At 45.2% G+C, this 16,150-nt stretch overlaps 1 protein-coding gene across 2 annotated transcripts in view; it reads right to left on the bottom strand.

Annotated features, from left to right (window-relative positions):
- The window catches only part of mnat1 (MNAT1 component of CDK activating kinase), a 38,805-nt gene that overhangs the window by 3,628 nt on the left and 19,027 nt on the right, over positions 1 to 16,150 (bottom strand). For both annotated transcript variants that reach the window (XM_053434829.1, XM_053434830.1), the window contains one exon: positions 9,232 to 9,353. In XM_053434829.1, coding sequence (XP_053290804.1) covers positions 9,232 to 9,353 — 122 coding nt within the window. The remainder of the gene's footprint in view (positions 1 to 9,231; positions 9,354 to 16,150) is intronic.

Genomic DNA, 16,150 nt, shown 5'->3' with positions numbered 1-16,150 from the left:
ATGAAGAAATGGGATCTTCTCAGGGAATCAATTAGGGATCATACATAAATTGTGGTCAAATTCCTGATGGTTGGTTTATAACATTTCAATCTTGAATTATCTTGGTTATTTGGTTGATACTGTAACTAACTGTGATCTGCTAGTGCTCTGGTCATAGCTTGCGACTGCCAGCTGCAACTGTCGCCAAATCGTGGGCAATTAACAAAACTGATATTTTGTCTTTTGGAATCGCCCTTCTCTCCTCCACTCCTGTTCCAGTCACTTTGTGTTTTTATTTAATGTCGTCAACACCAGACATCGGATTTATTTACATATGGCTGTATTTGACTCTTGCTGTTGGAATTCTGCAAATGTCCCCATTGTGGGACTAATCAAGTCTTATTTGATATTGTCTTACTGTTCTTACATACATACTTGTTTTTTAAATGCAAATTTATTTGACTAATTTAAGGTTAGATTCAAACCAGCATTGCAGGGGAAAAAATAATCTCTAGCAAGCAAAAAGCCTTCTTTCTTCAATGTTAATGTTTAAAAAAAAAAAAGACGGTTTCATCTGTAGAATCAATTCATTTTAAAAGTCTCCAACATTTTTACTTCAAAATCTCAGCATGAACCCAGGACCAGGCTTCACCTGTCCACTCTCACAGCCCCCCCACTGTTCCAGGGTCATCATTTGTTTTTACAGCAGAAAAGATCAGAGGCTTTTTGGATTCAGCTTGTCGTCATCATGATTCATGACTCGAACACTGACTTTCAGGCAGCTGGGGGGAAAAACTTCTATTGAACCCACAAAATGATGTCTACAAAGAAAAATCAATACATTTTGCCCTACATGCGTTCGCTCCAAGGACTGGAGCCTCATTAGCTATGTTTATTAAAGCGCGGGAGCTTAGACTGGTGTGTTGAGTGGACAATGAGGGCAGCTAACAGGCTTGGGGCAGTCTACATGTGAACAGAGGCTGTGAGTCCAGTCATGAGGCGATTGCATGGCACAGTGAATGTCCGGAAGTCTTCCTTTAGCGCTCTGCTCCGGCAGCGGTTGGAAGATCCCTGGCCTGGGAAGGATGGTGGCTGAGGGGGCGGTGGAGGGGGGCACACACCTGCCAGATGATTTGTCATTATAGAGGGGTCAGCACTCAGCTGTCACCCCCTAATCACCCATCCTACCCCTTAAGTCACCCCTCCTCCCTCCCGTTCACCCCCCAAACTCCACTCCAGTCCTCCAAAAACACCCCCTGCATTCCTCAGGCGGCTCCGGTTTCACTCTGCCCCATCTGCCCCTCCTTTCCTAAACTCTACCCTGAGAGAAAATGTACCCCTGTGAGAGAGACACAGCACACTGAGCGCATTGTGTGGATGTGCGATGTGTGCGTATTGCCGCCGTGTGTGTCTACACAATTCTCATGTGTGCGAGTACATGTTTATCTAAGGCCGGAGCTGTTTGTATCGATACGAGCGGCGAACTGACGGAGCAGAATTTTTCTCTTGTGTAGAATGTGTGAATTGGTCCAGGCTGCGGCCCAGAAACGAAAACCCCCGCAGACAAGCCAAACACAGAGGACTCTCACAGGTATACTATATCTGTCAACAGCGGTCTTTCTTCACCACAGGTCAGAGGTCACACTCTTCCACTGAATGCAGCTTCCTCTGGGACGTGCGAGTGTGTTTGTGAGATCCTCAGCCATTAGCCTACCCACTGTCCACCAGATTACCTCAAGTTGTGCTGTGGAAGATGGGGGGGGGGGGGGGGCTCAGTGTGGTTACATCATATCCTCACGAGCCCACAGACTCCTTTCTGTTATCATGTGCCTTATCATAACCCCCGAGATGGGCTGGGTCTGCCTCTCTGCATCCCTAACGGGCGGAGGACGTGGAGCTGCGTATCTCTAACACTTTGTAAAGGGGACAACATGTTTAGAGTGTTAACAGAAGCTTTGGTTGACACTTGACATTAACACTTATAGAAATACACTCTCATGTTGAGCGCATGGCGACATATATGTTGCTCTCAGGACGGCAGCTTGTCGGCATCAGGGATAATGACATGAGAAGGACGCTTGTTTTTTTGTCTCTGAAAGACAGTTTTGTAGAAGTGACTATGATAAAGGTCTATTGTGCAACTTGCTCCAAGTGTCACCTGTCTTGAGTCATCCAAAGTGAACTTGTGTCTCAGCGCTGCACCTCTCCTCCTTAACCTGATGGGGGCAGTAGAGGCTGAGTGACTGGCTGGCTCGGCCACTGGTTTCACACCTATCCTCAGCAGCCCTTGGGCTCGGAGTGGCATCACACATCCCAGGCCACTCGATACAGACAGCATCTTTCTCTCGTCTCCTGAGCTGCCACTTGATAACTCTGCCCCCTGGAGAGCCTCGAGGAAGGAGGAGCGAGTCAAACCGGAATGGAGAGGGAGGTTAATGACATGACATCTCGTCGTTAACCAAATGGGGCCGTAAACAATGGAGAGACATATGCCATGCAGTGAATGGCTACTAACACAAGGCACACCCATGCATGCATACACAGCAGCAAAAGAGCTTTGACTGTTGGATATAACATTCTGGGAACAGAGCACCGATACAGGTAGGAAGAATAGAGTTTTCCCAGGAGGGGCTACCACCACAGGTATCAGTTACTGATGCACCTCGAGCACTGTGGAGAGGCGAGGAAGATTTCAATCAGGGAGAAAGATGGGAAAAGAATAGGTAGGGGGGGGGGTGGAGGGAAACAAAAAGTCAGGGAAAGGTAGAGCAGGGGGATGGCGATGTTTCATACATCATAGTACCTCCTACCATGAGGTGTGCATGGCAGGCTCGCACAGCCAAGCTCCACATGACGGGAGTCTCTCCAGCTCTTAAGAGGGGAAAATGAGCTGGCTAATCCCCCTGTACATTGACAGGCCCTTTGCCCCAGGGTGAGGAGCAGGGGAGAGGCAGTCTCAGCCTGTTGGTATTTGTGCGAAACCCCCCCCCCCCCACACACACACACACAACCTCAGTTTGTGTATACATAGTTATGAGCGCCATCAGGCTCAAAATCAAAGCAGGCAACCCAAGACAGAGTTGGGCTTCTTTACCAACCCCTAAACAGATCATTGTGTGTTAAAATAGTCAGGAGACATCACCTCACCCTTCGCTGGGTGTCGACCCCATCGCCTCTAGGCTACGACACAAATAAACCTGGAGGCGCGAGAGACCGTTATCCCCGGAGTTCCCTGTCTGCTGGTGTCTCCTTCACTGGGCCCGGTTTGGCCTAGGTTCATGTCAGGAGGAGACTGCTGGTCTCTCTGGCACCAGACCCACAGAGGAAAACAATAACACGAACAGCAGAGCTCTCTCAGATGGCCAGAATACACACAAGACAAATGTACCTCCTGCTCTGTCATTCTGTAATGCTCCTCCTGCTTCCGCTCTTTGGGTTCGAAATGACTCACCCACAAGTAAAAAGCCTCTCGACAACTACAGCCCGTGCTTATTTTGACTCGTACTTCAAGAGAAGATCAATATTTGCACAGATCTATGGGAGGGAAAACAATAGTGATCTGGCCTCCACCAGCTCTGTCTGTTAATGGTCTGTTTACTTAGACAGACGGGATAATGGCCTGGGTGTGGGGCTGGAGGACAGTGGCCACGCTCCACTCTATTTCTGATCTAGTTAGTAACGAAGAAAAAGAGCGCATACAGTACAAGAAGCTGAGTGCCAAAGCAAGGCAGCGGCTGTGTGCTGTGAAGACGGCGCATCCTGTTGACACAGACAGTTTTGCAAGTCAAATAGCTGCACTCGAGCCTCCACACCTTTATACCGCCTGGGCTCTGTTTTGGCTATGCAAATGTGAAATCTGTGAGTCCCATGGCTGCAGTGAAGCTTTCAGATCTAAGCTATGGAAACTCTTTAATGGTCAGACAAGTGCTGCGTTAAAGACCATAGTTACTGGCTGTGTTGGCTGGAGTAACACAAAACACCGCCATGCACAATGAGTGTGTGGCAGGGAAGAACGGAGGATATCAGATATCTGACAAAGTTCAGCTTCAGGTCTTGGTTATGGTGGCAACCCCAAAGTATTTAAGGGAAAGCCCTATTGTTATGCAAGCGCCAAATAAACAATATCCCATAAATGGTGCTGTTTGGCAGTATCACAGAATATCTTAATTGGTTTGAACAAGGCCAAAATATGAGCCTGGAGGCATTATCTAATAGTAGTAAAAGTAGATCAAAGACTGCCGCTGTAGAGGGAGTTCATCTGAGGTCATGCTAACCGGCGCCTCAGTCTCCAGCTCATAACTTAAGCATCAAAGCTGTGTTTGTGTGTGAGAGAGAGTGTGTGTGTGTGTGAGTGCATGACTATTTGAGGCCCAGAATACGAGACCCATCTCTCTGAGGTGCCATCACTCTGCTCCCGTCACTCGGAGCACTCTGACGTTCCGGTGCTGCACCTCAGCTTCCCCACGGTCGGTGACCTCTGATCCCTTCCCCCTCGCAGGCCCATCAGGCCCATCAGATGGATATGTACCCTGCAGGGATCAGAGAACCTGGGATACATGGAAAAGCTATTCATGGCCATTTTTTGGAGATTCCTCTGGAATGGCTTCACTCTGAGTGAAAAAGAGAAATATCATGGCTGACTTGCACTTTCATTGCCAAGTGAGTAGGGAAAGCAGGGGAAGGAAAGAATGATTTGAATGCCGTTTAAACCTCATATACTCTAATACAGTGATGGCAGAAATGGATTCAAGAGTACTCTATGGACCATGTTTAGTGGTCCTGCTAACAACGAGAGCCAAGTCCAGGGTCACTGGTAGTGCTCTTGGCCAGCTCGGGTCCAGAGCTGGAAAGATGGAGAGCTGAGAACTGGAGTTGGCCCAACCCGGCAGGGAGAGGTTAGCAGAGCCGGCTGCCAGGAACTGAGGGCTGTATGGCACCACTGACTGTTCTGGATATCTCCCTCCCACCAAAGCACTTAACATGCATATAAGCCAACACACAAACAAACAAACAAACAGATACACACACCATTCACATAAACACTCAGACGCCAAGGGATGCTTGGAAAGCTCAAGAACACAGGCATGAGGAGAGCATCACTCAGAGACCCATTAACCCCTGGCTCCCAACCAGAACAGTGAGCAGGCGTCCTTTAAGTACACGTTAAACATAGCTACTCTATGTGTGTGAGCACAAGTGATTTATGTATTACTTGTGTGAGTCCATGTATTTGGACTATGTCAATACAAAGATTAAGTCGTTTTAAAAGACGACTTGCGGGAAGTTTCCAGGGTATGAAAAAGACTGGATGTCTTCCTTATCCATAAAACAAGGTCACAGCAAACTACCTATCGCTATTTAACCCTTCAGCGGGTCTCTTTTGTCCTCTGAGGACGACTTCCTTGTACAGAGAAGTGCATCCCCAGGAGAGGAGCTCTAGACTAAACACTCCACTCCTTCAGCTGCTCCCCTTCACCCCACCGACAAGAGACGGACGCGTGACGAGCGCTCCCAGCAGAAGACCTCATTTTTTCCACCAATTATAGAAAGCAATGCAGAGTGGGGGGAGGACGCAAAATTTCAGAATATTATACACACTGGCATTTGGCGAAGTGCGTTGAGCAACCTCTGTCAGAGAGAGATGGGCTAATTTCAGGGCGACCTGTGCCAACACAAACAACTATTCTGGCGAGCTTTCATTGTCAGCACTTGAGGTTTGAGTCAAATTTTTCAACGCTCTGCAGGCAATGTCTCTTTCCCCAAGTTTTTCCCCCCATATGACTTGTCCTGGTCCAAGATCCCAGTCAGTCTTTCATCGCCTACACACTCAAGAGCTCAGAGAGTATTGTAACGAAAAAACTAAGACCCAGATGCTCAACTACACGCACAAAAATTGAGATTTTATTTTAGGTCATCAACATGTGTGTCCACATGAACACGTGAAAATAAACGTATTATAATTATAATGCTGGTACGACCTCATTGATGCAGTTTATTTTGATGTAAGCAAGTTCTTCCTTTCGGGTTATGTCCATCAGCAGGAGCAGGGTCGACAAAAGGCGGGAGTTAAATCAGCTACTGCTTCAGTCTGTGTGTTGCAATTCATGTCGCAGTCATGTCAACATAAACATCATGTGTTTCTGATTCCTTCTCCAAAGCAGTATTTACTTCTACTTTGATTTTGTTTATTGAAGGCTTTTACTGTTCAACATAAAAGCAAAGAGCCATGGAGGGACATTTGGTGATCGAGACGCGGTGTTGCGTTCATAGTCTGCTCATAATTCTTAAGGCTCACGCATGGTTCTGGGTATGTGCCAGTCAATGAGATGGACAGCAGTGTACTGCCTTTAAAGAAACCTCACACAGTCAGGGACCAATCCTATGTGGTAAATCACAAGCACCTATGCACATCAGGGGAGGAGCATTTGGTTATGATTGTGTGTGTGTGATTGCGTGTGTGTGTGTGTGAAGGGGGGAGCTGAATGGGCACTTTAGGAACATGCTGCCTTTCCTCTCCTCCAGTATTGAGGCAGCTGTCTTTAATATAAGAGCTCAGCTCAGCCCATATTTATTCAGGTACAGCTGACAGAGAGACAGAGAGAGACACAGAGAGAGAGAGACACACAGAGAGAGAGAGAGAGAGAGAGAGAGAGAGAGAGAGAGAGAGAGAGAGAGAGAGAGAGAGAGAGAGAGAGACAGCGAATGAGGCGTTGCCCCTCTTTTTCCTGGCAACCTAGCAGTGCTCACTCCTGCGTTTTTTTGGGGGGGCAAAGGGACAAGGCGAAAAAGACACAGACACTAAGACAAAGAAGGGTGAGCTGAAAATACAAAAAAATAGACTGGCTCCAGTCAGTCCTGTGTGGACTGGACATCCCATGCAAGAGTCCAGAGCCAGAGGCCCCAGGGCTACCATGGAGGGGGGGTTGTATTAGCTTAACTCTGGTCTCACTTGATGGCTGTGTCCAAGATAAATGACCGGTGGTGCTGCTGTCACTGTGGGCCTTGACCAAGACAAACAGCCAAGTTTTAAAATAAGTACCTGCCCGAGCTCGGTCCCTTTCACCTCATCCACGCTCGGACAAATCAGCATCTCCTCACACATTCAAGCATATTCCCTTCACAGGTCATAGGGCTGGAGGAAAGCCTAACAGCCTGCACAGGGGACTCACTTTTCACCCTCTTAACGCTGTCTGCATTCTCACTCCTCCGCACTCTCGCTTGTGAATATTTACCACATCACACATGTTCCGTTGTGGCAGAAATGCTGAGGCTGCAATAATGAAGGGGGGTGTGAGTGTGTATGACACAAAATGTACAGCACCTTTAAGGGACACCGTCTGCACAAGCTTGAGCGTACATGTATACATGAGCTCACATGCACACAACCTCAAACTTAGATGAATCCCAAACTGCCAACTGTACAGAAGTGTCAGCACTACTGTTTTTTCCTCTACTAGAACATTGCATCTTGGGAGTTGTGGTTTGTCTGTAGGAGGCTTGTCTGTGTCACTGCCTGCACCAGTGAGCCGGGTGTTCCTGAACTGAACCTCATTTATCTCTGTGGCAGAGTCCTTCCTCTCCCGCATCGCTCCTCCTGGACCCCTGAACTGCTGACAGCCCCCACCACCAACACAACCTCTCCTCTGAGGTCTAGCATGCGGCAAAAATTTTGAGATGCGTTTCATCTGCATATTGATTAACCTGGCCTAAAGAAATAGTACCTCAGCACTTCACTGAATACATAATGCAAATAAGTGCCAGTTATTCTGCTTAAACTCTCCTGCAATCCTTTCAGCAAAACCTTTCACCTGAGGTAGATGCTTCTTCAGGTAATTGGGCGAAAACCATTAGCACGGTTTATCTGAAAACAAAGTAAGTAGTGATAAACAAGATAATCCCGAGCATGTTGAATTAACTTCACCTCAGCCAAATGAAGGTTACCGTCAGGGTGAAGCAGCGGTGAAAGTCACCAAATACGAATGTGACCCCCCCTTTGCTACTGTCACCCAATAAAAGCAGGCCGCTCTCAGTGTGTGGGCAGGTTTTAGTGCCAGCCAGCTGCAGTGCAGACGGCTGGGCGCTGGGCCGTCTGATGGATAGCTTACATTCGGTGAGGACTGGACCAATGGCGTCGTGGATTGATTGGCCCAAAGGGGCCGTCGGGGAGAGCACTTCCTGTGTGTGTTAATGGACGCTCCTGCAGAGGCACTGTGGCGGCTTGTGGCAGCGTGATGGTTGTTTCTCTCTCAGTCTCCCTCTCTACCCTTCTCCCAGCCCTCCTCCCCCCTCATTTGCTTTCACTCTCCCAGTTAATCAGAGGAGAATCAAGTGAGACAAGCCAGGCTGCCCAAGCAGCAGACCGACTTTCTACCAGCTCTCTGACCTGAAACTGAAACCTTTGCAATACGTTGCTATGTGGACAACTGAAAAATCCCATGATTCAACTTTGATTACAACACTTTATTTGACCTGTTGCCCAGTTTCCTATCATTTCCCTGAAGATAACTGAAATCGAAGCTTAAATTCATAGGAAGGCCCCATGAAAGAATTGCCTACTTTGGTACTAATTATAATGAAAACTGCAACAGTTTTCTCTGGTTGTATTTCAAATTCATTAATTCTAATAAATTGTCAGGATAGACCTAAAGAGTGCTGACAACAGCGTGCTGCAGATCAACTGACATTTTACCTAAACATATATTATGTAACAAAACAAAAAGGGCAGAAAAAACACACTACTAGTTTTTCCTTCCACTGTTTGTATTGGTCACTCCTGACGGCCTCATGATTATTCATTGCGATTTTCTGCGTAACGTGAATAAAACCCTAACCCATCCCTGGACATGATTTGCATTTGGGTCGTGTCGGGTAGATTTTCATCTGCAATGTTCATGATCATCCCATGATCCCACTGTGCTTCACAACATCATCAAACTAGGTATTTTGTTATTGTTTTGATTGGGAGACCCTTAATGGCCAAAGTTACATATCATATGCTTAATACCGACTAAGTTTGGAAATCAACAACTACAACTTTGACAGAGCTAACTAATCTCAACTGGTCTGTGTCTGTTTACTCATAACATACTTGGCGCAGTTCTTTCCAGGAAACGTCCACAGAACTTATAAGGAAATAATGCCAAAGTTATTCGTCACTCATATTGTTCTAAAGTCAAGTTAGATTTCAATACAGTTGGTGTATGGCTTGAAGGAACAAGATGTGTGCAAGATTGGGTTTAAATAAACATTTACCCGACTCTGCCCAGCTGCTCCAGTTCAGGCACCTGGGGTCCGTAGGTTTCTACATGAAGAGGCTGGTAGCGGTAGAGGACTTCCTCTATCTTGGGCGCAGGCAGGAGAGAGACGGTCTGACGCTGAAAGAAAAAACACACAACATTCAACAAGGAACAATAATCGTCATTGTCTTCTGTTTCGTATGCAGCACAATAATGGAAACTCCAGCTATGGCACAATCAGAATGACACCAACAGAAAAAAACAATTTGGAAAAAGGATTCATGTCAATCAAACTGCAGCATTACAATCCACCAGTTCTCGACGGACTGGTTTGGAAATACAAGTTTTGTCTTGGTTCGATGAGACAATGACTTTGCATGTCTGCAGTGGATAATACACTGTTGGCAACTCGGCAACTGTTACTGATTGAAATGTGAACGAAATGAAAAATTAACATGATACAGAATAACTGTGGTTGGGTTGAGAGAGAGTGTTGCCACCAATAACAAAAAGCAAGTATACTTTGGACCAAAAATGGTTATTGGGAATTTCCATGTCGCAACCAAAAGAGAAATCAGTTGAAAATGTATTAATGTATGTGCAAGAGAAATGTCATTACTTGATCAAACTTATATTTGGTCGGCTGTGTTCAGGGTATGTGAGGAGGAAGTGCTTGTGATCGTTTGCCATTTCCATTGTCTTTAAATGGAGACGCATAACATTTCACCTAAGTTTCACCTAACTGTTAAAGTTGAGATTTCAGTCACGCTACTCCACTTCCTAACACTCTTGACCGTAGCGAAGCAATATAGTGAGAAACACAGTACTTCCTCAGGACACTGTTCGATTTGGGGCTCCGCCATCAAAAGGGGAATTTCCACACAGCGTTCAGACCACAATGTTTTCTCCAGCATTATAAGTAATGAGACTCAGAAGACGAGCCGCTCGTGAAACAAACCAAGAATTAAAAAAGATGATGTCTAAAAACAAACAGGGACTATTTCAGAGAGTACAAGGGAACTTTGAAACTAAATGGAAGATCAAAAGATAAGAGATAAAGCAAAGACAGGAGTAGGAGGGGAGAATAAACAACAGAACACTGAGTGGAGCTGATGAAAACCGAACTAAACGAGTAACATGTGCTTCAGGCTGCCTGCACTCACACACGTATTTGGCCCAACACAGGGACACACACAGGGAAATATAGCAACCAAAGCTGGGCTGGAAGTTAGGAAAGCATCAAGTGATGCACACTGAGGTGGCAAAGGATACAGAGTGTCATAGCCAAATGACACTCTGTGCATTGACTGTGTGAAACCAGTCAATGCACAGGATTGGTTTTTATACACTTTTAGAAACAATGTACCAAAATGATTTTTCAGGTACTTAATATCTTATAACTAAGTACTTAAATCAATATATATATATGCGCACTTTTGGGAACATGAATCCTAAAATGTACAACACTCAAGCATACAACAAGAGGTTAGAAAAAAATTGAAATTTGAACATCCAAACAATGGAGGACAAACATAAGATGGAAAAGCTGACTGACAAATGAATAAGAATGAAAGGTTGTTGAGAAAACAAAGTGAAAGTAACAAGACCAACTTTATACTAACTAAATGTTAGACAGAGCCCTATTTTTCATTAATATTTACATTTATTAATTATTTTAAACTTGAATGTATACATGTGAATCAGTGTGGATATAATGATAAGAACCCTCAACTTAATTATTTATATAGAAGCAGAGTCTTCAGCTCGTGTAAAATGACAGAGAAAAGTCAAAAATTGTGTAAAGATATGAAAAACAATAAAATATACAAAAACAACAAAGTATTTAAAAAAAAATTATCACAATAGATAATAGTAATACTTAACTTCAAACACTGATTTCCCAGAACGACTTTCAGCTCCCTTAACAGAACGAGTCTGAACCTGTTGCATCTAGCAGTGGTTTATACGTGCAGGTGCAGGGAGCAGCAGGAACAGTGACCGTGACAGAATATTAAAAGAAAGAGAGGGAGTTTTTCCACAAAGGAATAATGAAAGTTGAATATCTACTCAAAACACAGCATGTCTTTTTTTACCTGCACTGTTTTATGCTTTTGAAACTTTAATAAGCAGAACATTATTATTTGGAATAAGTCTTGATCAAATATATTAATCAATTAATTCACATCAAACTCCTGCTCCCTCACTGTAAAGAAGATCAAATTTGGCAATGCTTGGCCATTTACTTAATACAAGTATAAAAAGTAACAACCAATAAATTATGGATGCAAGAACAGAAAGTATTATAGTATTTCAAAACATTGCCCTCATCTGAACGCCAAAGTTTCTTTTGAAACAGAAAAGACTGGATGCAGAATTCACTCAACCTTTCACCCCAAGGTGCAAGTGATCCCCTTCCCCTTCCCATCCATTCATCCACTACAGGCTAATGAAACCCATACCCAGTCACTCTCCCTCTCTTTCGCACTCCTTCAGTCTCTCCATCCATCTTCTTTCAGACTTTCAGCGCTGTTAACTCCCCTACTGCACAAATCAAAGAGACGCACTGGGACGGAGGGGCGGAGGGGGAAACAGAAGAAACAGTCTGCCATGGCAGAGAGGTAGAGAAAGAGAGCGGCAAATTGGGGAGTTGCAGATAGCTGAAGGGTAGTAAATCAAATTTTTAGGCGACACACAGAACAGCGCCAACTCTCAGACAGAAACATGTTTGGCTGCATTCCTCTGTGAGGGCACCTTGAAAACTGACAGACACACAACCGCACAGACATGCACAGCAAAAGACACACGTGCACATTAAAGAATTTGCACTTCTGAATAGGTTTACAAAACTAATAATTTGTACTGCTTTAAAACCAGTCAACCTATCTGACTGTCCAGTTAACGCAGAGTTGTGCCCTCCTCCACTCCACCTAATAACACTGCTGAAACCTTCAATCGTGAACTCATCACATCCTATTAAAAGCCGGGATGAATTGCGACATATGAATGTTGTTTTCCAAATGCTCCGGTGAAAGAAAGCAGCAGCGGGGGCGGGAGGGAGTGTGGACCCCCGGCCAGGCCCAGCAGAGTAGAGATGACTGAGGAACTAGGGGACACTGGAACAACACCACTGAAGGAGCCAACACAAACATCTGCTTTTAACATCACAGAGGCACATCTTATTACCTTTAGCAAAATGATGTGTGCCCTTATGATGCTTTCAAGTTTGTGTATGGCTGGTATTTAAGGCTCTTATAATACCCCTGTGACACCAAAATGCAACTCTCGGGGTCCATCAATCTTAATAAAACCACAGGGAAGGATGATTTAAGGAAATAACCATTGTGCGAGAGGGAGAACTCCGCTGATCTCTCTACATCTACGTCGGGCTTTGGTGGAAACATTTTTAAAAGTTGCAGTGAATCGGTCACTGGTGTCGATCCTTGTATTGGTGCAGGGGACAGGTGGGCTGGCCTGAAAAATGTTTAAGCATTCTACGCCTCTTGGGTAAGGGGGTTGCATTTGGCTCATGCTATGCCAGGGGTGTCCAAACTTGGGCCCGCGGGCCATCTGCGGCCCGCCATCCATTTTAAACGACGCACGTAAGCACGTAAGCACGTAAGAAGAGATACATAAGCACGTAAGGGGCCCGGAAGGGCTCTTGCGCTTGGGGGCCCGCGAAAACGCAGAAGCATGCGCCGGCCTTTAGGGGTAAAGTGAGACAGACCAGAGAAATCAAGGGGGTGAGGTGATCCACTAACTTTTTCCACTTTAAAACTACCATAACAACAACACATGTTGTAATAGGTAAATTAAGCACATTTATGATTATTATGATTCATGTGATCTCTTGCACACCCTAGCTTACCTGCACATTGTTTCTCTGTCCAATTGGCAGGGACAGGGATATTGTTTGTCTCTGCATTTGCCAGTTCACGGCACTTAACTTGAGCAAGGCCATGGAACTGGTCAGCTAGTTGTTTCAAGTGTTTGGCCAGCTCCTCCATCTCATCTGTGAATATTCTCTTTGCCTCAGCTACTGCACCCCAGGCTACTGATTTTACTTCCCCTTTCTCTTTTTTCTTTATGAATCTTTTGAGGGTTGTCTTATCAATATTTCTATCCCTTCCAGCTTTTCTTAAGGACTTCTTTCCTTGCATGACCTCAGCGTCTTCACTCTCCATTTATGCGAGGGGTGTTTGGCCCCAGGTTGTCTTCCTGGTGTAGTTTCTTGGCATGATGGCTTTTCTACAATGTTTATGGCATTAAAACATATGTAATGTAATATTACACTAAAATATGTTTAAGACTAAACTTAACTCGTGCTACATTTCTCACTTTACCCCACAGCATTTGTCTCACTTTACCCCACAGCCAACATATTAGAAAAAACAACATCTCTTATCAATTCAGGCTAATCTTCAGCTAGCATCAATCACATGGTTTTATATGTTGGAAGTTCATCAACATGTATGATATAAGTTTTTCTACCTGAATCAATTTGTTTTGACACAACAGTTGATTAAGTTCAAAGCAAGAAAATGTAGTTTTACATGCAAAAATCACATTTTTGTGAAAAAACATTCTAACCAGAGCACCAGCACCAACTTGTCCATCATGGCAAGGGGGGAATGGGAGGGGCTTGAAAACATAATGGTCACATGACCACAAATATGTTCCGTTGCCTAGATACAGGGGGTGTCTGACATTACCCGATGTCCCACATTAACCCGCTCTCCCCTACCCTTGAATGCACTGATTGTAAATCGCTTTGGATAAAAGCAACAGCGAAATTAATTGTAATGTAATGGACTAACGCCAACTGTATTGTACTTCTCAGTTTGACCTGCCAGCTGTCCCTCAGAATGCCGCTAAGCCCCCCGCCCTAAGCGACGCGATTGAGGCGCACTGTCAACAGTCCGCTCGGGGGCAGGGGGGTGTGGCGGCGTGAGTGGCCCAGTCCTTCGAACTTTTTTCTGTATGTGGCCCTCGGGATAAAAAGTTTGGACACCACTGTGCTATGCAGTCACATTACTCTTTCCTAACTCTGCTGTCCGCGTGAACAGTACCATCTGGGAAAGCAACAGGGTTATCCCATCTAACAGAGTGATGCGGCCGACATTCATGTGACTTTTATTGGACGGGGATCTTGTAAACGTCACGTTACTTTAAAAGGTAAGAGAGATCTGCCCTGAAGGCACAACATCAATCACGTGAAAGTCCATCAAAAACAGGAGATGGGTGGGTTTCGTTATATAGGTGTTTTTAAAAATGTTTTTTTTATGCAATATAGTTCTCTAACTGCCCTAACACCACATTCGTTTAGCTGCTTGATTTGCTTTCTATGCTTTTGCCATTTACCTCAGCTAAGGTTATGTTTTTGTCTGCTTTTTGATCGTCTGTTAGTTAGCAGGAAAAAATACTTTCTTCAACGAAAGATGGGGCATTTTTCCACATCCGAGAAATTATCAGAGTTTGTTTACTTTGGTGGAGGTCCAAACGAAAATCTGGATCTAGTGAATTCATATATGCTTTTATAAGGGGAACTTTTAGCCTTGGCAGAAGTACGTGCTCTACTGAGAGTCATTCTAGTATTACATTTTTTTTCGAAATTCGAAATCGTTGAGTAATTGAAATAATAGACATTGAACATTGGTCCAACATGTCGGTGGTCTCATTTAATGTTCACAATGACAGTTCTGATCAGAAGCTGGTAAATAGCTCAAATTGTGTGGGTCATCATAAAAATGCTCCCCCCCCCACACACACAAACACACACTGCACGGTCATCAGCAGTCTCCAAGCCTCCTATCGCTCCCCTGACTTTGCAGCTCAGCAGGACACATCAAGGTCGCTTACACACTAACCTCTCCGCCACATCCAGAGAAACACACTGCCCCAGGGGTTTGGGTAGCCACGTCTTAAGCAGGGCTCCAGAGGCAGTGAGTCCCCCGTCACTAATAAGCAAAGTGATAATGAGAACAATGGAAGGGGAAACAGTGGTCAACATTGTATAGTGGATATAATTAATAAGCCTAGTTAGGGGCCACTCTGGTGCCGTCACATCCTCAGCCCTCACTTCCACCTTGTGCCCTGGCACTGTCACTGCTTCTGTGTGGATAAAGAGCTTTGGGCTACCCTCTAGCCCACTGAGCACCAAGTAGCAAGTGTAAAAGCTGCCGCCTACATAGTGCCTCCCCTGTCCTTACAAGTTTAAATATAACTGCCTGACTAGTGGCAGCTGCCCCAGTGCAAAGCCCCTAAAGCTGACAACTCCTCTTTTCTGCAGGGCTGGGCAAGGGCCGGCTTGCCAACGGGCGAGGGTTGTTGAGGCCAACCTAAACAGGGCCAAGCCCGGGGCAGGGGCAGAGGTGTGAATGCCCACATGTGCTGGTGCCAATCAGGGCTGATGGTTCTCTTTACCGCCTGAGCTGACCCCCCCGCCTCTCCCTAAACTCCCGCAGCCATCCGCCTGCATGCCAACAGTCCAATAAAAAGGAAAGGCCAAAGGGCAGGGGTTATGCACTCTCTCGCATAATAACCACTGGTTTGTGAATGTTCTACATGTCAAAATTCTCAGAGTATAAACCTGAACACAAATATCTACAATGGTTACTATGTGTCTTAAGAGTATGAAAAGGAAAAATGGAAATAACACTGACGATTACAACAGATTGAGTGGGAATTGCGGGGAGCATATAGCGTAAAAATCTCTGGCAAAACAGGTTTGGCCAGTCTGCCAGAATAAAGTAAAGCAGAGCCCGGCCTGCGCTGACGAGTCCCAAGCAGAGGTCACTGTAGAGGACAACTTAACCAACTAAAACAGACCTGAGCAAACAAGCTCACAGGAAGAGCGCGTGTGTGTGTGAGTATGTGTACTTGTGCTTATGTTTTCTATGGTTGATAGATTCCACTGCCAAAGTGTAGAATAGAATAAA

The sequence above is a fragment of the Pleuronectes platessa genome, chromosome 11 (genome assembly GCF_947347685.1).
Source record: "Pleuronectes platessa chromosome 11, fPlePla1.1, whole genome shotgun sequence".
In the NCBI taxonomy this organism is placed as follows: Eukaryota; Metazoa; Chordata; class Actinopteri; order Pleuronectiformes; family Pleuronectidae; genus Pleuronectes; species Pleuronectes platessa.
Note: the sequence above shows the minus strand (reverse complement) of the source record. Positions and strands in the feature narration are given on the sequence as shown.